The 22,928-nt window shown below is 35.1% G+C and overlaps 1 protein-coding gene across 3 annotated transcripts in view; it reads left to right on the forward strand.

Annotated features, from left to right (window-relative positions):
* The window catches only part of ROCK1 (Rho associated coiled-coil containing protein kinase 1), a 148,047-nt gene that overhangs the window by 34,473 nt on the left and 90,646 nt on the right, over positions 1-22,928 (forward strand). For 2 of the 3 annotated variants that reach the window (XM_060120837.1, XM_060120838.1), the window contains exon 2: positions 1,297-1,378. The exons of the other annotated variant lie outside the window; for it this stretch is intronic. In XM_060120837.1, the coding sequence (XP_059976820.1) occupies positions 1,297-1,378 (82 nt within the window). The remainder of the gene's footprint in view (positions 1-1,296; positions 1,379-22,928) is intronic. 3 annotated transcript variants of the gene reach the window in all.

Consider the following 22,928-nt stretch of genomic DNA (forward strand, 5'->3'; position numbering starts at 1 on the left):
ATATATATATTTAATTTACCTTTTCCTAGAAAATAGTGAATTCATATATTTATTGATTGGTTTTCAGTTTAGAATAGACCAAGTAAAGGTTCTTGTCTCTTTATTGTAAAAATAATTAACAGAACTATTCAAATGGTTTATAAGACTCTAAGAAATGTATCTCAAGATGAACTTTCTCTAGTGGAGGAACTTTTTCTTCAGATCTGTACAAACCTCTGAATTCTGAAAAGCCAGTGATAGGGTGGGTTGGTCTCTTCAAGCAGTCAACAACATTGGTATTACTAGTCATCTTCTCCATGGTCAGTTTCCAGCCTAAGCAATGATATATTTTAAAACCTATTAAGATTTGACTGGGCTTTTTGGTTTCCTAGGGAAATATTTTAAGTACTCTAAAATAGCTGAGTTACTCACACCTTTGGCTTAATACAAAGTATACATCCCCTGGCTTGATTTCTCCTTCAACCTCTTATGAACATGACTGTACATGGTCTCCAGAAGGTGTGTTTTCCTTTGCTGCTTCTGTTTTTATATTGTAGCAAACTAAATTTCCCCAGTTAAATAAAATGAAGATTACTTGGGATTATCTGAATGTTTCCTCTGCTCCTACCACATGACAAGGTATAATCTGAATAGATGCATTCCCATTTCAACACTGATTGGTACACCTTCACATAGCCCTGCACTTGCTTAGATAATATTTAAATATCCCTGTAAAAGTAAAAGCCCATATTTGTCCTTTACTAATAGTTGCTTTAGAAAGTGCTTCAAAGAAAGAAATAGAACTGTTATGAAAACCCAATATATTTATAAAAAACATACCATAAAAATGTATCTAAGTGCAGAATTTATTTTATACTAAACTTCACATTTTAGGAACTAATATTTGATACTACCTTATAAAATATTTGTAGTCAAAAATATAGGCCATTTGTTTTTTATGAGTGTCTGTGAAATAAATAAATGCAGTAGTTAAGGGAAAGTGAAAAGTAAAATTTCCTTCCCTTATATGGGGGGAAAAGGGCACGAGTTGAGGTCACTTGTAGCCAATTTGCGGTGATTTTGCTGCTCCTCTGCCTGGGAGAGTTAGAAGGTGAAAACTCTGTATGAAATAAAACCAAATTTTCTCTTCTCCCAGTACTCATGTAACCTTGTAGAAGGTGTTAAATGAATGCAAGTTGTATGAGAGTAAGGCAAATTAAATGTTGAAGCATATATTTTATTCTTTACTCATAAAAAAGGAAAGTGCTCATAGTGTGAACCAAAAAACTAACTTTGTTTGTTTGTTTATTTGTTTAGGATGGATTGGATGCTTTGGTATATGATTTGGATTTTCCTGCCTTAAGAAAAAACAAAAATATTGACAACTTTTTAAGCAGATGTAAGTAATTTGTTGTGGAGGTTAATGGCAGATTATATATAATGAAATATTGACTTAGATAATTCAAGCCCCCCCCCTTTTTTTCTTTCTATCTACTCTGGTTATTTCATCAATAGTACCTACATCAAAGGAGTAGGAAATGGGAAAGAAACCTTGTCAGTTTGGGAGCTTATCAGGAGAATCTAAAATATTTTGCAGACAAGGGAATAAAAAGTAAATGGCTAAAATAAATATGTTAAAATAAGCGTATACATACATGCACATTGAATTTCAATAATATTATATTTATCCTCTATTTTTCTTTTATAAATGAATTAGCTATTATGTTTCAGTACCTGAAGGTGAGAATCAATTACATATGAAAAGCCCTCCTACCACTGAGATATGAGAATTTTCTCCGTGAAAGCTGGCTTATATTTAAGTTTTACAGATGTTCTTTTATAAAAACTCTTTTTTGGATTTTGATGTTAGATATTTATCATTTAAAATTTGATTAGAGAACTTATTAAGGTAGTTTCAATCTTTTCATCTTAAATAATTGATAATAAGATTTTGGTTTATAAAATCCTCCCCACTCCATTTTTTTTTATCTGTTCCTCAACCATACATATCGATACATTTAGGTTGGGTTGATTTTAGTGTTATCTTTCAATTTTGGTTACATATGTTTTGTTAGAAAAGTTTTATTTTTCTAAATAGTCAAATCTTTTTAACTAGATTTAATTTCTTTTATCGTTTCTACACTTTGAAATCTTGGCTCAGAATTTTACTTATCAATTTTTTTGGTTTCTGTTTTTCTCTTCTTTATAAAATTATTTTTTCAGCCTTAATTTTATTTTGGAATATAGTGCCAGATTCTGAATTGCAAACTTTTAAAAAATTTTTCTTAATTTCTCACATCTTACTGAAATTGCAGGAAAATTTTATTGCTGTTTAATTTGCTTCACCTTCCTACTTAACAATACAGCAGAAGAACTAAAAAGATGGAGAAACTTTACCCCTTCTTATTTGGTGGGAGGCAAAAGGATGAATCCTTGTTAGTACAAAGTTGGGGTGTGTAATTTTGTGAAGTAGGGTAGCAAGAATTGGAACACATGCTTTTAAATATCTGTTACTGTTTTTGCTATGCAACATTGCTGCTTTCATAATACTAAGTTTGCCTTTACATTGTATTTTGTAAATAGAAACATCAGTAGCCACAGTAGAAATAAGTAAAATGAAATGAAAGTATAAAGCTAAAGAAAACTATTTTAAACGGATAAACCTGTGTAGTTTAGTCTAGTTTTCAGATTGAAGAAAAGTACAGAGAATAATACTAAAAGTTTTAGCAAATCATATCTAGCATTAGGTAAAAATTTTGACCAAGTAGGGTTTATACCAGGATTGCAAAGTTAGTGTAAGTTTCAAAAATCAATTAGTGTAATCTATCATATTAACATATTAAAAAAGAAAATCCATAATATCATCTTAGTAGATGCAGAAAAAGCATTTGAAAAAAAATCAGTATCCATTCTTGGTTTACAGATATCTCTCAGCAAACTAGGAACTGGAGGAAACTTTCATACCCTGATAAAGAGAATCCACAAAAAACCTATAGTTCAGATTGTATTTAACTGTGTATGACTAAATACTTTTCCCCTAAGATTGGGAAAAGGCAACTATGTCTTCTCCCACTACTTCATTCAGTGTTGACCTGGAAGTTTTAGACAGTGCAGTAAGGTGTAAAATAAAGAAAAATCATATAGATTAAAAAGGAACAATTTAAAATTATTCAGACACTGTATTTTTCTGTATAGAAAATCCTCAAAATTCTACAGAAAAAGCCTCAAGAACTTATCAGTGAGGTTTCAAGCTAGAAGATTCACATACAAAAAACAGTTTAGCAGTAAGCAATTTTAAATTGACATTATAGCAAATATAGCACCACTTACAGTAGAAGCAAAAGCATGAAAAATGTAGGGATAGATTTGACAAAATGTGTGTAAGCCTGTATACTGAAAATGATTTAATATACTGAGAGAAATGAAAGAAGACCTTTAAAAAAAAGACAGATATTCAATGTTGATGGATTAGATAATTCAGTATTAAAATGTCAGGAATCCCCAAATTAATTTATCTATGGAGTCCATGTCTTCTCAGAACCTAAGCAGGCTTTTTTGTATAAAGTAACCATTAATTCTAAAATTCATAAGGCAATGTGAAGGGTCTGGAATAGCCAAAACAATCTTGGAAAGTAAGAACCAAGTTGGAGGACTAACACTATTGGATTTTAAGATCAAGGCAGTATAATGAAATGAAAGAATAAACATAGAGATAAATGGAACAGAAATAGATCCTTATATATGCAGTCAGTAGATTTTCAACAAAGTTGACAAGGTAATTCAGTACCCAAGCCTTACTTTGCAGTATATACAAAAATCAACTTAAAATGGATCATAGACCTAAATGTGAGAGCTAAAACTAGTAATAGTTCTAGAATAAGACATAGAAAATATTTGTGATTTTGGTTAGGCAAGAATTTCTTAGATGAGACACAAATGGCACAAACCGTTTTTTTTTTTTAAGATAGATTAGATTTTATCAAAATTCAAAACTTTTTCTCTTCAGGTGATACTGCTAAGAAAATGAACAGGTAAACCACTGACTGGGAGAATATGGTTGCAAAACAAGTGAAAGGGGAAAAATAGTCTTTTCAACGAACATTGCTCAGACAACTGGATAGCCATATGCAAAAGAATGAAGTTGGACTTCTGTTTCACACCACATACAAAATTAATTCAGAATATAAAATTGTAAAACTCTTAGAAAAAAAACATAGGCATAAATCTTCATGACTGTGGATTAGACAAGTGTTTCTTGGGTATAAACCTAAAGTATAAGAAGGAAAAGAAAAATAAATAAGTTGGGCATCATCAAAATTAAAAACTTTTGTGCTTCAAAGGACACTATCAAGACAGTTGAAAGAGGGACTTCCCTGGTGGCACAGTGGTTAAGAATCTGCCTGCCAGTGTGGGGGACATGGGTTCGCACCCTGGTCTGGGAAGATCCCACATGCCGCAGAGCACCTAAGCCTGTGCGCCACAACTATTGAGCCTGCGCTGTAGAGCCTGTGAGCCACAGCTACTGAAGCCCGTGTGCCACAACTACTGAAGCCCGTGCTCCGTAATAAGAGAAGCCACTGCAATGAGAAGCCTGTGCACCGCAACGAAGAGTAGCCCCTGCTCGCTGCAACTAGAGAAAGCCCGCGTGCAGCAGCGAACAACCAACGCAGCCAAAAAAAATAAATAATTTTTTTTAAAAGACAGTGAAAAGGTGACTCACAGAATGGAAGAAAATGTTAACAAATCTTATACAATAAGTCCCTTACATATGAACCTTCAAGTTGCAAAGTTTGAAACGTGTGACATGTGTTCACATGTCCAATCACGTAAGTTAGTTCAGAGGTCTGGTGTACATTGTCACTTGCGTGCATCCTCTACAAGTGGTTGTGCTTTGTGTACTTTACAGTACTGTATAGAGTACAGTAGTACAGTATCTTTATTTCAAACCCAGGATGTCCAGAAGCAAACGTAGAAGCAGTGGTGATGTAGCTGGTACTGTGTACTTTTCAAGGTACTGTACTGTAAGATTAAAAATGTTTTCTTTATTTTCTGTTTATTTGTTTTTTATGTATTATTTGTGTGAAAAGTATTAAAAACCTATTACAGTACAGTACTATATAGCCTGTTGTGTTAGTTAGGTACCTAGGCTAACTTTGCTGGACTTACGAACAAATTGGATTTACGAACGCACTCTCGGAATGGAACTCGTTCATATGTAGGGGACTTACTGTACTTGATAAATGATTGATATCTAAAGACTTACAACTCAATAATAAAAAGACAATCCAATTTAAAAATGGGCAAAGGATCTGAATAGACATTTCTCAAAAAAAGACACACATGAAAAGCTGTTCAACATGGTTAGTCATCAGGAAGTTACAAATTATGGCCACAGTACACATCAGTACACATTTATTAGTACACATTTATTAGAATGACTAAAATTTAAAAAACTGACAATATCAAGTATATGTGAAAATGTGGGACAGCTGAACTCTGACACATTGCTGGTTGGTTTGTAAAATGGTAAGCTGCTTTGGAAAACAGTTTGGCATTTTTCTTATAAAGTTATACATGCATTTATCACGTGACCTAGGGATCCCACTCCTGGGTGTTTATGTAAGATAAATGAAAGTATATATCTATGTGAGACCTATGTGAAAATATTTAAGGAGCCTGTATTTACAATTGCTGTAAACTGGAAGCAACCCAGATGCACATCAGCTGATAAATGGGTAAATAAATTGTGGTACACCACATAATGGAATACTCAACAGTAAAAAGGAGTAAATTACTGATAGGTGCAACAACATTGATAAATCTCAAAAGCACTGTGGTAAGTGAAAAAAGCCAGGCACCCCCCCACCCCCAAAAAAAAGGCCCAGCACAGAAGGGTACATACTGTATGGTTCCCACTTACATGACATTATAACATTCTCCTTCAACTCCTAAAGTTGTATTTATGTAATATTTCACACAGAATAATAGATTTTCATAGGATAGTATTCTGCATGTTGCTGAAATTCATTTATATGGATTTTTATAGCTTTCATTAGTGGGGACATCAAAATTATTTTTCTGAAGGTAAATGTTGCTTTGCATTGCTTTTTGCTGACAGGTATCAGATGTAGTGATCTAAGAATAACACCTGGAACATGGAATAAAATCTTTTTCTTTAGTAATTCAGCTCAAGTCTCACTAAAGTATACCAGCTTTAAGGTATAGCAGCCTGAAATATTTTCAGCTTCAGGCCTAATTATATTACAAACTGTATTTTCATCTTTTTGTGTTGAAGCATGTATGGACACTGAAAGGGAAAAGAGAATCTGTGACCCTTTGACTGAATAACTAGTTAAATATAAAGATTTGCTTTTCTGCACTCTGGTCTATGATACCTAAATAGTAAGGACTACAAAGAAAATGTTTATTAGCCTCACAGAACTGATAAAGATTTTAAGGTGAACTTTTAAAGTAAGGGTTAGAAAGGTATCCAGATAAAATCAAACTGTCTTGGTGGGAAGAAACATGTTGTGGGGCAGGTACACACTGGAAGGAGGAGGAGGGGGATGTGGAAATGGTGATTTTTGACTGTATATGTTTGTAAACCATTGTGAATTTCACTGCGATTTGGGGGTACAAGATTCACAATTAACGTTAATACGAAAGCATACTTATTAAACAGATACTACCAGTCTAAAAGAAGGTAATGGAGATCATTGTACGTATGAAAAAAATCCATGAACCTGAAAGGAAAAATGTGGTAGAGAGCATTTGTTTGGATTCAAAAAATAAACCCAGCAAGGGAAGTTTATAGCTCTACAGGCTTGTCTCAGGAAACAAGAAACATCTCAAATAAACGACCTAACCTTATGCCTAAAGCAACTAGAGAAAGAAGAATAAACAAAACTCAAAGTTAGTAGAATGAAAAACATAAAGATCAGAGCAAAAATAAATGAAATAGAGACAAAAGCAGTAGAAAAGGTCAGTGAAACTAAAAGCTGGTTCTTTGAGAAGATAAAGTTGATAAACCTTTAGCCAGACTCATTAAGAAAAAAAGGGAGAGGGCCCAAATCAATAAAATCAGAAATGAAAAAGAAGTTACAACCGATACCACAGAAGTACAAAGAATCATAAGAGACTACTATGGGCAACTATACACCAACAAAATGGACAACCTAGAAGAAATGGACAAATTCTTAGAAAGGTACAATCTCCCAAGACTGAACCAGGAAGAAATAGAAAATATGAGTAGACCAATTAGCAGTACTGAAATTTAATCAGTAATTTAACAACTCCCAACAAACAAAAGTCCATAACCAGATGGCTTCACAGGTAAATTCTACCAAACATTTAGAAAAGAGTTAACACCTGTCCTTCGGAAACTATTCCAGAAAATTGCAGAGGAAGAAACACTTCTGACCTCATTCTATGAGGCCACCATCAGCCTGAAACCAAAACCAGAGAAAGATACCACAGAAACGAAAATTACAGACCAATATCACTGATGAACATAGACGTAAAAATGCTCAACAAAGTACTAGCAAACTGACTCCAATAATACAGTAAAAGGATCATGTACTGTGATCAAGTGGGATTTATGCTAGGGATGCAAGGATTTTTCGATATCTGCAAATCAGTGTAATTCACCACATTAACAAATTGAAGGATAAAAACCAGGTGTTCATCTCAAGAAATGCAGAAAAAGCTTTTGGTAAAATTCAACATCTACTTATAATAAAAACTCTTCGAAAGAGGGCATAGAAGGAACGTACCTCAACATGATAAAGGCCATATGTGATAGATCCACGGCTAACATTGTACTCAATGGTGAAAAGCTGAAAGCATTTCTTCTAAGACCAGGAACAAGATCTTCTAAGACCAGGAACAAGACAAGGATGCCCACTCTCGCCATTTCTGTCCAACATAGTTTTGGAAGTCCTAGCAACAGCATTCAGAGAAGAAAAAGAGATAAAAGGAATCCAAATTGGAAAAACGAAGTAAAACTGTCACTGTTTGTAAATGACATGATGCTGTGCATATAAACTCCTAAAGGTGCTATCAGAAAACTACTAGAGTTCATCAATGAATTCACTAAAGTTGCTGGATACAAAATTAATATACAGAAATCTGTTGTATTTCTATTCACTAACAGTGAAATATCAGAAAGAGAAATTAAGGAAACACTCCCATTTACCATTGCATGAAAAAGAATAAAATAATTATGAATAAGCCTACCTAAGGAGGCAAAGGACCTGTACTCTGAAAACTATAAGACACTGATGAAAGAAATTGAAGAGCACACAAACAGATGGAAAAATATACCATGTTCTTGGATTGGAAGAAATCAATATTGTTAAAATGAGTGTACTACCCAAGGCAGTCTATAGATTTAGTATAATCCCTATCGAATTACCAATGGCATTTTTCGCAGAACTGGAACAAAAAATATTTAAACTTGTATGGAAACACAAAAGACCCTGAATAGCCAAAACAAAGAAGAACGGAGCTGGAGGAATCAGGCTCTCTGACTTCAGACTCTACTACAAAGCTATACTAATCAGAACAGTATGGTACCAGCACAAAAACAGACATAGATCAATGGAACAGTATAGAAAGCCCAGAAATAAACCCACACACTTATGGTCAGTTAGTCTGCAACAGAGGAGGCAAGAATATACAATGGAGAAAAGACAGTCTCTGCAATAAGCGGTGCTGGGAAAACTGGACAGCAGAACATTCTCTAACACTGTATACAGAAATAAACTCAAAATGGATTAAATACCTGAATGTAAGACCAGATACTATAAAACTCTAAGAGGAAAACATAGGCAGAACATTCTTTGACGTAAATCGCAGCACTATTTTTTTTATTTTTCTCCTCCTAGATTAATGGAAATAAAAACAAAAATGAACAAATGGGACCTAATTAGACTTAAAAGCTTTTGCACAGCAAAGGAAACCATAAACAAAATGCAAAAAAACCTACGAACTGGGAGAAAATATTTGCAAACGATGCTACTGACAAGGGATTAACTTCCAAAATATACAAACAGCTCATACAACTTAATATCAAAAAACAAACAACCCAATCAATAAATGGGCAGAAGATCTAAATAGACACTTCTCCAAAGAAGACATACAGAGGGCCAAAGAGCACATGAAAAGATACTCAATATTGCTAATTATTAGAGGAATGAAAATCAGAACTACAAAGAGGTATCCCCTCACACTGGTCAGAATGTCTATCATCAAAAAGTCTACAAACAATACATGCTGAAGAGGGTGTACACTGTTGGTGGGAATATAAATTGGTGCAACCACTATGAAGAACAGTATGGAGGTTCCTTAAAAAACTAAAAATAGAGTTACCATATGATCCTGCAGTCCTACTCCTGGGCATATATCCAGAGAAGACTGTAATTAGAAAAAGATACATGCACCCCAATGTACATAGCAGCACTATTTACATACAATAGCCAAGACATGGAAGCAACCTAAATGTCCATCGACAGATAAATGGATAAAGATGTGGTATATACATACAATGGAATATTACTCAGCCATAAAAAAGAATGAAATAATGCCTTTTGCAGCAACATGGATGGACCTAGAGATTATCATATTAAGTGAAGTAAGTCAGAGGACAAATTTCATATGATATCACTTACATGTGGAATCTAAAAAGATACAAATGAACTTATTTACAAAACAGAAATAGACTCACAGACATAGAAAACAAACTTATGATTACCAAAGTGGATAGTGGAGGTGGGGTGGGGAGAGATAGATTAGGAGTTTGGGATTAACATATACATACTACTATATATAAAATGGATAAACAACAAGGATCTACTGTATAACAGGGAACTATGTTCAATATCTTCTAATAAAGTATAATGGAAAAGAACCTGAAAAAGAATATACATATGTATAACTAAACCACTTTGCTGTACACCTGAAGCTAACACATTGTAAATTAACTATATTCCGATTTTAAAAAGTGGTTAAAAAATTTAAAAAAAACAAATGGTATTTCTTGGTAGCATACTATAGCTTTCCTAATGCAAATTACAAAAGTAGTAGCATAATAGCTATTGCTAATGATGTATCAGCTCTCCGTTTATATAAAAGCATAGAGAACTGTTGATAAAATTTTAATTTGCTTTGCCAATGATTTATTATTGAGAAAGTAATGAGAGTAATAATTGCTGTTCTCAGTTTGTGACCAGAAATGCTAAATTGATTAGCATTTAGGATGTGACAGAGACCTTGAGACAAAGCATTCATTTCACTTTAGACCAAGGTTTCTCAGCAGTAGTACTGTTGACATTTTTGAGTCAGATAACTCTTTGATGTGGGGGGCTGTCCTTTGTGTTGTAGGATGTTGAGCAGCATCCCTGGCCTCTGCGTTCTAGATGCCAGCTCTGCCCCCTCCCCCAGTTATGACAACCAAAAATGTCTCAAGACTTTGCCAAATGTCCCCTGGGGGTCTAAATTGCCCTCAGTTGAGAACCACTGCCTAAGACTTTCTATTAATGAGGGAAAGAAATTCTGGGCACAGTTAGGCATGTGCTCCAAGCTTAGGAAATTTAATCAAATTTATTGAAAAGATAAATCCTATTAATAGTGATTCCAAGTGAAGGATGAAATTTCAAAAAGGGGTAACTATAAGAAGGCTGCAGCCACAGAAACCAAAGTTATTGCACAGGCAGTTCTCAGCTCAGATTGGAAAGAATATGAATGACTCTGTCAAGTGTGAGTACATATCCAGGGATAAATGCAAAAGAGTAGTACAAATCTGTAAAAATTGTGTTAGGCCAAAAGCCTGTGATGAGCCAAAACTTGTGAAAAGTTCTTGAGACAGCAAAAGTAACCTCTTCCCTCTAATCTTTCCCCATTTAGAGTTATGGGGACAATATGTATGAGAAAATGATAAACTCACTGCATGAGACCATTTATTCTTGAAATATATTTTGAATGCCCAGTCGCTAGAAACATGAAAAATAATACGCTCTTTTTTTCTTAAAAACTGTAGATTTTACCATCTTGTGGGGAGAAATACAGAAGCAAGTAGTAACTTATACATACCTTTATAATGGTGGAAGCTTGTAGAGAAAGTAATGATACACAGATGCTGGAGTAAAGAAAGGCTCCAGAAAGAAAGTAGTATTTGAGTTGAGTCTTAAAGGATGGGCTAGATTTCTCAGTTGAGGAAGAACAATTCAGGCAGAGAAGGAACAGTGTTTGTTAAGCCATCCAAAAGTTATGATACCTTTGAGGAACCAAGAGTTTGGTATAAATTGAACTTGGTTTATGATGAGCAGGAAGGAGTAAGGAGGACACGTGGCAGAAGAGACTGAAATGGCATGTTGGGGCTGTTGGGTTAATGGATTGGATAAAAAAGAATTACTTAGTGTCTTATTTTTTGTCTTCATTGTTCTCATGATTTTTAAAAACTTAGATAAAGGAATTGAAGTTCAAGGAAAGAGAAAAAAGTTGAGCACTTTAAATTAGTTTATACTGCCAGATCTACGCAGATTATAACCCTAGAATTTTGAATTTCTTGTATTTCTGTTTTTGATTTGATGATTTTTGTATGGGTGGCCACTTTTTTAGAAATCACTGTTCTGAGGAAGTTTAAAAAACAGTGACTAAATATATCAATTTTAGGCAGGTAGTTACCTTTGGAAGAGGAAAACATGAGGCTTAAGGCTTAGGCAGTAATTTAACATTTTATTTTGAACAAAAGACCAGAAGCAGATAGGCAAACTAGTATCTATTAGTTTAATTGTGATGATAGGTACAACTGACAAGCCACACACACAATAAGAACAAAACAATTTCAGTTGAGATGTAGAAAATAAAGTTCTTTCAAAAGGTTCTATTATGTTATCACTGTATTAAATCACTGCATTAAAAGGTAAATTACATGCATCATTGTAAAAAGATTGTACCTAAACTTTTTATTTTTCCAAGTAATTATATTTAGTAACCTACTGTACAGTATTTTAATGGAGCTTAACCTTTTCTCTAGTGGTTACTTAAATTCCTTCCAAAAATAATATTTCATGGATTGTACACATTTAATTAGTTAGATATTTATTTATATGTAAACTGGCAGTGATGATCATTAGAAAGTTTTTTCCTCTTTTTCCCCGTCTTGAAGTCTTAATATGTCATTATTCAGGCATGCTTCAAAATGTAAAATTCTTCCTTACTTTTTAAACTTGTTAAAATCATGATACCTTTCTACTTATTAAATGATTATTTTGATAGTTGAATGTTAGTGTTATTAAATTAGCTATTCATTGGTTGGTGATTAAAATCAACACACAATGATCTTTTATTTAAAAAAAAATAAAATAGTTTTCAGTTCAGCGTATTCTGAATGATATCAATCAATGAATCTGTTGTTCATCCAAGGAAGTAAAAACAACTTGACTGTGTTTGCCTTAGTTCCTTGTAGAATTACACAAAAGGTACATACTACTCAATAGAAAAAGTAAACTTTTTTCTTATTTTAAATTAAGGTATAATAGTAATTAAAACAAAACATCAAAAGTTTTAATGACTTGTAGAAGAGCCCTCATTTTAATGTTTGTGACTAGTTTCTCCTAAGAGTGTTTCGTTACACTTATAAAATCATGTACTGCGATATTGAAAGTGAGTACTACGTTATCTTTAGTAAAATTAAAGGTGATTTTCATGTGCTTTGAATATAAAGTTAGATGTAGTTAGAAATCTACATTTCTGGGGGAATTCTAAGGAACAAGAATTGTGAAACTGGAAATTTTATATATAATTTACTTCTGCATTTAAAGCGGATAAGTTTCTTGAGAGAAGTAGAATGTAAATGGATTATAGTGATCATATATTGTGATTAGTATACAATTTCATTTTCAAGTTCTTCAAGTGGTGACAAAAATGCAAAACTATTACTTGGTTAGTGGCATTAAAAGCTTCCTTCTCCACAAATAAGTATTAAGGTACATATAAGAGTCTGCCTTTATGAAGCCAGGAAGTACTGAAATGTAGTAGCATTTTGACATGTTTGTTTGCTTATGAAATCTATGAAAGGCTTGTGTCGTTGGGTAACTCTACCACTTGAGTGGTGGATGTATCTCCATTTCTGGAGAATGGGACAGGATTGTAGTCATCATATTTTGGGATTATTTTTTTCAAACTGGATACTGAAGTATAAGAAAAATAGTACTTTGTTGAAGGACATAGGACCAACAGATCATCATAGTCTAGAAGCATACTTTTTTTATTATATGAAAATTTGATGTAAGCTTATTATGGCAGTTAGGTCATTGGAAAAAAGGTAAGATTATTCAGTAATTTGTTTTGAGACAGATATTCATATATGAGGAGAAAATGAAATTGTCTCTACTTCACAACATGTACCAATGTAAAGACAAAAAATACTAGATGAAATTATAGGTATTATGTTTATAGTCTTTAAGTAGGGAGTGGCTTTTTTTCTTTTTTTTTGAAGAAAGATACCAGGGGTAGAAACTGTAAAGGAAACATTGACAGATTTTGCTTTATCAAAACTTTATTAAAAAAAAAAAAACTTTATAAAGAAAAATAGATATAAAGATGACTGACAAACGGGAAAAATTACAACATATGTAATAGAATTATATTCCTAATGTATGAAGAGATCCTTCCAGTCAACAAGAAAAACACAAACAATAAAAAAAATGGACAAAGTAACTGAATATGTAGTGTAATGGCGAAAAAATAAAAATCACCAATGAACAGTTAACAGTTGAACAAAAGCATTAATATTTCAAGAAATAAGGGTTAAAAAAATATGGGTTTTAAAAAAAAGAAATATGGGTTAAAAAAAAAAAGAAATATGGGTTAAAAAAAGAACCAACCCTCCCTGCCCCCCCGCAACCTGAACGAGAAAGGTAAAAAGTAATAATATCCAAGATTGGTGAGGGACTGGAGGGCAGTTAGCGTATTTTAAAACTAATAACGTTCATGAGTATAACAATACTTTTACTTAAAGAAATGTGTCTTGCAAAAATAGCACTGAAAATACATGGGAATGTTCATCATTGCAAAAATATATTGATGTTGGGGCAAAAAGTTAGAACAACCCACATAAAAATCAATAAGACATTTCTATCAGCTATCCACAGTGTGTTCAGTGAAAAAGCAAGTTGCAAAATACCTTTTTATGTCAATAAGTATGGATAACACATTTTTTTAAATGAATACATATATTCCGTTGAATGAACATATCACAGTTTAAAAAATGTTTCTGTAATAGTGGTTCTCAGGTTCCTCCCAGTTTTTCGCTGTTATAAGTGAAAATGTTATATTAATGTTTTTTGTACATACAGCTTGGTATACTTGGTTTTCCTTTCCTTGAAGTGAATTCCAGGAATTGCTGAGTCAAAAGTTGCATCCAATTTGCATTTTGATATGTATTGCCAAAATGCAGTTTTACACCAGAAGGTGGAATAAAAGTCAAAATTTTTTAATGGAGCCATAAAATTGAATATATTATGCAGGATAACCTAGGGTATTACACGATCTTGTTTGAAGTTATTACAAGTAAAATATTACTAAATCAGATAGATTTTCAAAAAGAAATGTTAAATATTCTCTTTATTTACTTTTTAAATTATTTATCTTGGAATAAACTCATGGAAAAGCTGCAAAAATAGTACAGAGAGAGCTTCCCTGGTGGCGCAGTGGTTGAGAGTCCGCCTGCCGATGCAGGGGACATGGGTTCGTGCCACGGTCCGGGAAGATCCCACATGCCGCGGAGCGGCTGGGCCCGTGGGCCGTGGCCACTGGGCCTGCGCGTCCGGAGCCTGTGCTCCGCAACGGGAGAGGCCACAACAGTGAGAGGCCCGCGTACCACAAAAAACAAACAACAACAAAAATAGTACAGAGATTCCTATATGCCCTTCACCCAGCATTCCCTAATGTTAACATCTTATATAACCATGGTACATTGACAAAACTAAGAAATTAAAGTTGGTATATTACTGTTAACTATATACTTTACTTAGATATCAGTTTTTCCACTAATCTCCTTTTTTTGGTTCCAGAATCCAATCTAGAATATCACATTGTATTTAGTTGCCATTTCTCCTTAGTCATCTTCAATCTGTGAGAGTTCTCAGGCTTTCCTTGTTTTTTTATGACCTTGACAGTTTTGAAGATTATTGATAAGGTATTTTGTAGAACTTTTCTCAGTTTGTTTTTGTCTAATGTTTTCTCATAATTACCCTGGGGTTATGGGTTTTGGGGATGAGTACCACAGAGATGACATGTGCTTCTCATCACATTTTATCTGGGATATGTGATACCATAATGATTTATCAGTGATAATATTAATGTTTATCACTGGTTTTAAGATAGTGTCTGCCAGGCTTCTCTCCTGAAAAGTTACTATTTTTCCTTTCCATACCTGATTCTTTGGAATCTGGTCACTATTCCAGTCCACACTCAAGGGGAGGGGCATCAATAAGCTCCATCTCCAGTCTCAGAAGGCTACATATTATCTTACAGAGCAAATGTTTTTGATTTTGATAAGGTCTAATTTATCATTTATTTCTCATATGGATTGTGCTTTCGGTGTTGCATGTAAAAATCATTGCCAAACCCAAGATTGATTTTTTAAAACTGTTTTATTGAGATATAATTTACGTACTGAAGAGTCACCCATTTAAAGTGTACAGTTCATTGTTTTTTGTCTGTATTTATAGAGTTATGCAGTCATTACCTCAGTTACTTTTTGAACATTTCATCATCTTGTAAAGAAACTCTGTACCCATTAGCAGTCACTCCGCAATCCTCCCCAAGCTCCCCAGCCCTAGACAATGACTAATCTATTTTATGTCTGTATAGATTTGCCAATATGGACGTTTTCTATAGATGGAATCATACAATGTGTGATCCTTTATGACTGGCTTTTTAGACTTAGCATGCTCTCTTCGGGGTTCATCTGTGTTGTAGCATGCATTTCATTCTTTTAAATTGCCAAATAAATAATATTCCATTGTATAGATAATGCCACATTTTGTTTATCCATCCATCAGTTGATGAACATTTGGATTGTTTCTACTTTTTCACTATTATGAATAATTCTACTATGAACATTAGTGCACAGGTTCTTGTGTGGACATATGTTTTCATTTCTCTTGGGTAGATACCTGAAAGTGGAATTTTCATGTCATATAATTCTGTATAACATTTTGAGAAACCCAAGATTGATTTTTAAGTATATACTTTTATTATTTTGGAGTAAATATATATGTGGCTTTTCTGTTGTCCCTGAACAGATAAGAGCAGCAAGTGATTGCGGCCATTTGTAAATAATATCGTTAAATGTCAATATTTTTAATGTTTCAGTAAGTATTATTGAGCACATACGTACATCAAAGACATATCCATGAATGAAGTATGGTCTCTACCCTTAAGGAAATGGGAACATACAATCTAACAGAAGAAATACAAACAATTCCAGCCCACGTTGACAGATGAAATAATAGAGAAATAGTGGTTTCCCAGAGGAGAAAGGCAGCTTATCAGACTGAGGGGATCAGGAGGAGATGGATAAAGGATTAGATCTTGTTTGGTAGTAACCTGCTCAAATAAAGTGGGGCTAGTCATTTTAGGTTGGTGATCAACATCTGCAGAAGAATGGAGATGTAAAGCAGTATGGCTGTGTGGGAAATTGCAAGTAACTAGGCATTGCCAGAGCATTGTTGGGGAGAGTATCTAAAAATAAAAGATTGCAGAATCAGAGAGTAACAAGATCTAAAAGCCATTTTATGAGGTGTTGAGGAGTTTGGGTTTGGTTTTGTTTTTTGCCAATCTGTTTCTCACACTGGATTACTCTGTATGTGTATTTACACGTGTGTGCGCCCTGGCAAAACATAGCACATCTTCCTGGAGCTTGAATTCTGTTTGAACATATGGACATAGAATAACATTTTTTTTTTAATATTTTAGAATAACATTTTTATTTTTATTATTAACTGTTGAATTGAAACAAAATCAGTTATTTGGAATTGAATCCCACATTATAAATGTTCTAGGTAAGTTTTAGATAATTTTAGAGCTTATTAGCGCTGCTTTGACTACTCTGAAAATTTGCAAGGTGTATTGGATTTCTTTAGGCAAAGAGTAGCAGTATATTGGACAAATATTGCATTGTTCATAGCTTTTATTGCTATACTTTATCTATTCTGACTTTTTAAAAACATTTTTTAAATAATTGGGTTGTTTTACAATCTGTAGTGGTACGTAAAATGATGTTGCATTTTATAATCTAGGATCTTAAACTAGGCAAAATATATCTTTTTCGCATTAGAAAGAAACAGAGTCATTATAGAAAAGTTGAAGTAAATGGAAAATGTGAGGAATAAAATAATCTGTAATCCCACCATACTTAGAGATGACTGCAGTTACTATTTTGGTATATTTCTTGCTGGCTTTTTTCTGTCTATATGTACCAATATATATTTGTGTTTTTAGAAAATTAAGTTCATATACCACATGGAGTTTAATCTGTTTCTACGCTCAATATCATATGTTGAACATCATTCTATGTAATTATTATTAAACAACACAATTTAAATGTTTTCTAATACGTCATTGTATGTATATGTATTCCTAGAAGTAAAATTTATTGGGTATAAAGTGTGATTAAAAAAAAAGATCCTTAAGAAAAATCATCCATTTGCTTTCTAGAAAGTTAAAGAGTCTGTATGTGATTGAAATATTTTTTAATTTTTTGTAACCCTGAAACCTTTCTGCACTGCCTCTTTTGCTAACTTCTGATTATTTAGAGATGATTAGCTAGTTTGTGGCCTATCAAGACTTACGGTGTTTATTTGTGACTCAGTTTGCCCATTTCATTCCTTGCTAACTGTGTTGTATAGTAATATCTCACTTCTCTGAATTTTAGTTTTCTGCCACCATCACCTGGTTCAACACAGTTGACAATCAGAAATTGTTTAAAGGATCTGATGGTCACACAGTCCTGCTTATTGGTCTTAGAAGTAATAAGAGCTTACCAAATTTATAATTTTGCAAGTATTAAATTCTGTAAGAGGTTAATTTTTATTATGGGAAAAAGTGGAACACTATAAGAAGGATTGGAAGTTCAGAGAATTTTGCAGTTTTAGGTACGATGACTGGGAGAGGGCTCACTAAAAGGTGACATTGGAGAAAAGAGTTGAAGTAGTTGAGAGGGTTAGCCATGCAGATGTTTAAGGAAAGAAAATGGCATGCAGAGGAACAGCCAGTGCAAAGGCCATAAGAGAGGATATTTGAACAGCGGTAAGGAAGTCACTGCAGCTGGTGGGGAGGATTAAACAAGGGAGAGAATAGTAGGATGACATCAGAGAAGGAAGGAAATAGAGAGGGTAGGTCATGTAGAATCCTGTAGGCCATTGTAAGATCTTTGACTTTTGCTCTGGGTAAGATAGCAAGTCAAAGTTTGAGGAGTGACATGATCTGAATTGTGTTTTAAGAATATCGCCCCATGGGCTTCCCTGGTGGCGCAGTGGTTGAGAGTCCGCTTGCCGATGCAGGGGACGCGGGTTTGTGCCCCGGTCTGGGAAGATCCCACGTGCCGCGGAGCGGCTGGGCCTGTGAGCCATGGCCGCTGAGCCTGCGCGTCTGGAGCCTGTGCTCCGCAACGGGAGAGGCCACAACAGTGAGAGGCCCGCGTACCGCAAAAAAAAAAAAAAAAAAAAAAAATATCGCCCCATGTTAAGAATAGACTACTGAGAAGCAGGGATAGACACCAGGAAATCAGTTAAGAAGCGATTGCCGTAATCCAAAGAAGAGATGATGGTGGCTTGGTCCAGCATGGTGGCAGTGTAGAAGGTGAGAAGTTATCAGGTCCAGATATATTTCAGAGGTAGAGCCAGCCAGGTAGGATGAGGAGTGTAAGAAAAAAAATAGGAGTCAAGAATGCCCCTGGGTTTTTGCCCCAAGCAAAATTGACCCATCAGCTGAAGTGTTGAAATCATAGGTAGAGGTTTGGGGTGAGAACACCTCTTCAGTTTCAGACACATTAAATTTTTAATTTTTATTTATTTTTTATTTTTGGCTGCATTGGGTCTTCGTTGCTGTACGTGGGCTTTCGGTAGTTGTGGCGAGCAGTGCTACTCTTTGTTGTGGTGCACGGGCTTCTCATTGTGGTGGCTTCTTTTGTTGTGGAGCACGGGCTCTAGGCACGTGGGCTTCAGTAGTTGTGGCATATGGGCTCAGTAGTTGTGGCTCGTGGGCTCTAGAGCACAGGTCAGTAGTTGTGGCACACGGGCTTAGTTGCTCTGCGGCATGTGGGATCTTCCTGGACCAGGGCTCAAACCTGTGTCCCCTGCATTGGCAGGCGGATTCTTAACCACTGCACCACCAGGGAAGCCCCGGGAAGCCCCTATACACATTAAATTTGAGATGTATGTTAACGAATTAGATATATTATGTAAGCAATTAAATATATAAATCTGAAGTTTAAGAGAGAGGTCTGAACCAGAGATAAAAATTTGCAAATTGTTGACATGTCAGTGCTTTTTAAAGCCCACCAGTAAATGAGTGTATATAGAGAAGAAAACACCACGAAAGACTGAGCCTTGAGATGCTTCAGTGTTAAGAAATCTGAGAGAAGAGGAGGAACCAGTAAAGGCAACTGAGAAGTAATCATTGATGTAGAAAAAAATACCCTTGGAACTTCCCTGGTGGTCCAGTGGTTAAGGCTACACTTCCAATGCAGGGGGCGTGGGTTTGATCCCTGGTCAGGGAACTAAGATCCCACATGCCGCACAGTGCAGCCAAAAAAAAAAAAAAAAAAAAAAGAAAGGAAAGAAAAGAAAATGAAAAAATACCCTTAGTATTGTTGTAGGAATGTAGTATCCTGGAAGTCAAGTAAAGAAAGTATAGCAGGAGTGATCAAACTGTCAAAAGCTACTGATGTATCAAGGTGAAGACTGGGAATTCATTGTTAAATTTAGCAACATGGTGGTCACCTGTGACTTTGACCAGCACTTTCGTTTTTGTTGTTTCTTGTTTGTTTGTTTTTTTAAATTTTGACCACACCGCACGGCTTGTGGTATCTCAGTTCCCTGACCAGAGGTTGAACCTGGGCCACGGCAGTGTAAGCACTGAATCCTAGCTACCTAGACCACCAGGGAACTCCCTGACAAGCAGTTTTGATAGAAAGGTAATGGCCAAAGCTCACCCAAAATGGATTTAAGAGCAGGTATGAAGAAAGATTTAGAAATAGAGTTCAGACAACTTTTGAGGAATTTTGCTGTAGTGGGGTTGAGTAATGGGGCAGCAGCTAGAGAGAGAAATGGCACCAAGATGGGAATGAAAATGGCATGATACAGTCCAGTTAGGAAGGGGAAAGCTTAATGATACAGGAGAAAGAGGGGGGGAAATTGCTGGAGCAATGTCCTCGAGCTTGTGAAAAAGGATGACATCACCAGTGGAGGGATTGGTGTGAGATAGCAGTATTCTCCTATAGTAAAAAGTTAAGAGACCAAATATATGAGGGCATGTGCTGGTAGTTGAAAATGAATACATAAATATAATTATAAATATGTCTATTTAGCGGTAAGTCTATGGCAGTTTTCTTCCGATTGTTTCAGGGTGGTAACCAACAAGGTCATTAGCTATGAACGAGGATCAGTGAGAGGTTTGAGAAGAGAAAAGAAAATGTGAAATACGGTCTCTAGTAAAGTGGGATAGTGAATATACTAAAGAAATATATGATTGCCAAGCAGAATTAAGGGCAAGCTTTATGTTCGCAATTATGGATTTAAAGTGGGATCAGACAGTATGATTTTATGTATTTATCCAGACATATTCAACTACATGGGTGCTGACATAGAGTTAGTTGTAGAGGTAGATTTAACTAGAATTATGGTTTTGCCAAACTAAGTATAATGAAGCAGAAAAGAGCCAAGGCATTAAAGGTTATGCAAGCGAGCGATTATAATAATTGACCATGTAATTTAAGCTCAGTAGGTAAGAAAGAGAACCTATCAGTACAGTGAGGTACAGTAAAAATGGATAGGATCAGTGGATTGGAGGCCTTGGTGGGGCTGGGGATTGTTGGGGTGTGGTTTTTGGAGGGAGTGAGCAGGAAAGCTGAGGGAGTGCTTAGAGAATAAAGGATTTGAAATTGAAATTAAGGGAGGACTATGATTACTGATAATGACAAGATCTAGTATGTGGCCATGGAAATGAGTGGCTGAGATAAGGTAGAGGACAAGATCATTGAAAGAGAGAAGTTAAAGGTATTGAGAGGCCAGGTTATTAGAAGTATCATCTGTGGGTATATTAAAGTCCTTAAGAATTAAAATAGGAAAATGTTGGAAAGAAGGTTGGTAACCCAGGAACTAAAATTGTCTAGCAGTGAGATGTGATGACCTGAGGGTCAGTAGATTACAGTGACAATGAGAGGTAGTGGGAGATAGAACCTAATAAACATGAAAAGCAAGCTGGCAGACATAGGGTGGGAGTGTAGAGATGGCAGTGGAGTTCACCTGTCCCACTTTCAGGGCCATTGGTATAAAGCATGTGGAGGGTAAAGGGCAGCACTGTAGAACTGCAGGGGAAGCAGTGTCCTCAGGGAAGCTGGATTTCCATTGGAGTAGGGGTTGGTAAACTACAGCGCACAGGCCAGATCTACAGCCCACAGGCCAGATCTGGCCTACCATTTGTTTTTGGATGGCTTATGAGCTATGAATGGTTTTTATATTTTTAAATAATTTATAGAAAGTCAAAAGAAGAAGAATATTTCATGACATGTGAAAATTATATGAAGTTCAGATTTCAGTGTCCATAAGTAAAGTTTTATTGGGACATAGCTATGCTCATTGTCTGTGACCACTTTTATGCTACAACACAAGTTGAAGAGTTGAGTACCTGTGACAAAAATCATACATGGCATTGTTATTGCTTCACACTGCTGCTCAGCACACTAGAAATCACAGTGACACAGTTACAACACAATAGCATTCCATGTGTATCACCATACCACAGAATTTTATTATTTTTTTTCCATTGCCAGTGCATGCCCATCATGTCAGAACAAAAAAGGAAAAGAAAAGTGAAACTGAATGTTGTTATTTTGAGGCACAGTAAAGTATGGATTATTTCATCAAGTTAGAGGGCAGGGCATTGTGTTATTATGCAGTTACACTGTAGCTGTGCTGAAAGAGTACAATGTGCATTGACATTACCAGAATAAGCACTTGCCATAACATTCCCAACTCGCAGGAAAGCAACAGTTAGAAAACCCCAGAAAATTTCAAATAGAATATCTCAACACAGCAGAATTTTCTTTACAAAGATGAAAAAAGAAAATGAGCTTATGACCTTACATAGGTTTAGAAGTGGTTTATTTGTTAGTCAAGCAGGGAAAGCTATTCACTGATGGTGTTTGCAGCAACAAAGCAAATGTGTACAGAGAGAAAAACTTCCTTAAGACTAAGCTTTTTGGGCTTTTGCACAGCAAAAGAAACTACAAACAAGACGAAAAGACAACCCTCAGAATGGGAGAAAATATTTGCAAATGAATCAACGGACAAAGGATTAACCTTCAAAATATACAAGCAGCTCATGCAACTCAATATCAAAAAAACAAACAACCCAATCCAAAAATGGGCAGAAGACCTAAATAGACATTTCTCCAAAGACACAGATGGCCAAGAAGCACATGAAAAGCTGCCCAAGATCACTAATTATTAGAGAAATGCAAATCAAAGCTATAATGAGGTATCACCTCACACCAGTTAGAATGGGCATCATCAGAATATCTACAAACAACAAATGCTGGAGAGGGTGTGGAGAAAAGGGAACCCTCTTGCACTGTTGGTGGGAATGTAAATTGATAACAGCCACTATGGAGAACAGTATGGAGGTTCCTTAAAAAACTAAAAATAGCATTACCATATGAC

Source organism: Lagenorhynchus albirostris, chromosome 14, assembly GCF_949774975.1.
Source record: "Lagenorhynchus albirostris chromosome 14, mLagAlb1.1, whole genome shotgun sequence".
NCBI lineage: Eukaryota > Metazoa > Chordata > Mammalia > Artiodactyla > Delphinidae > Lagenorhynchus > Lagenorhynchus albirostris.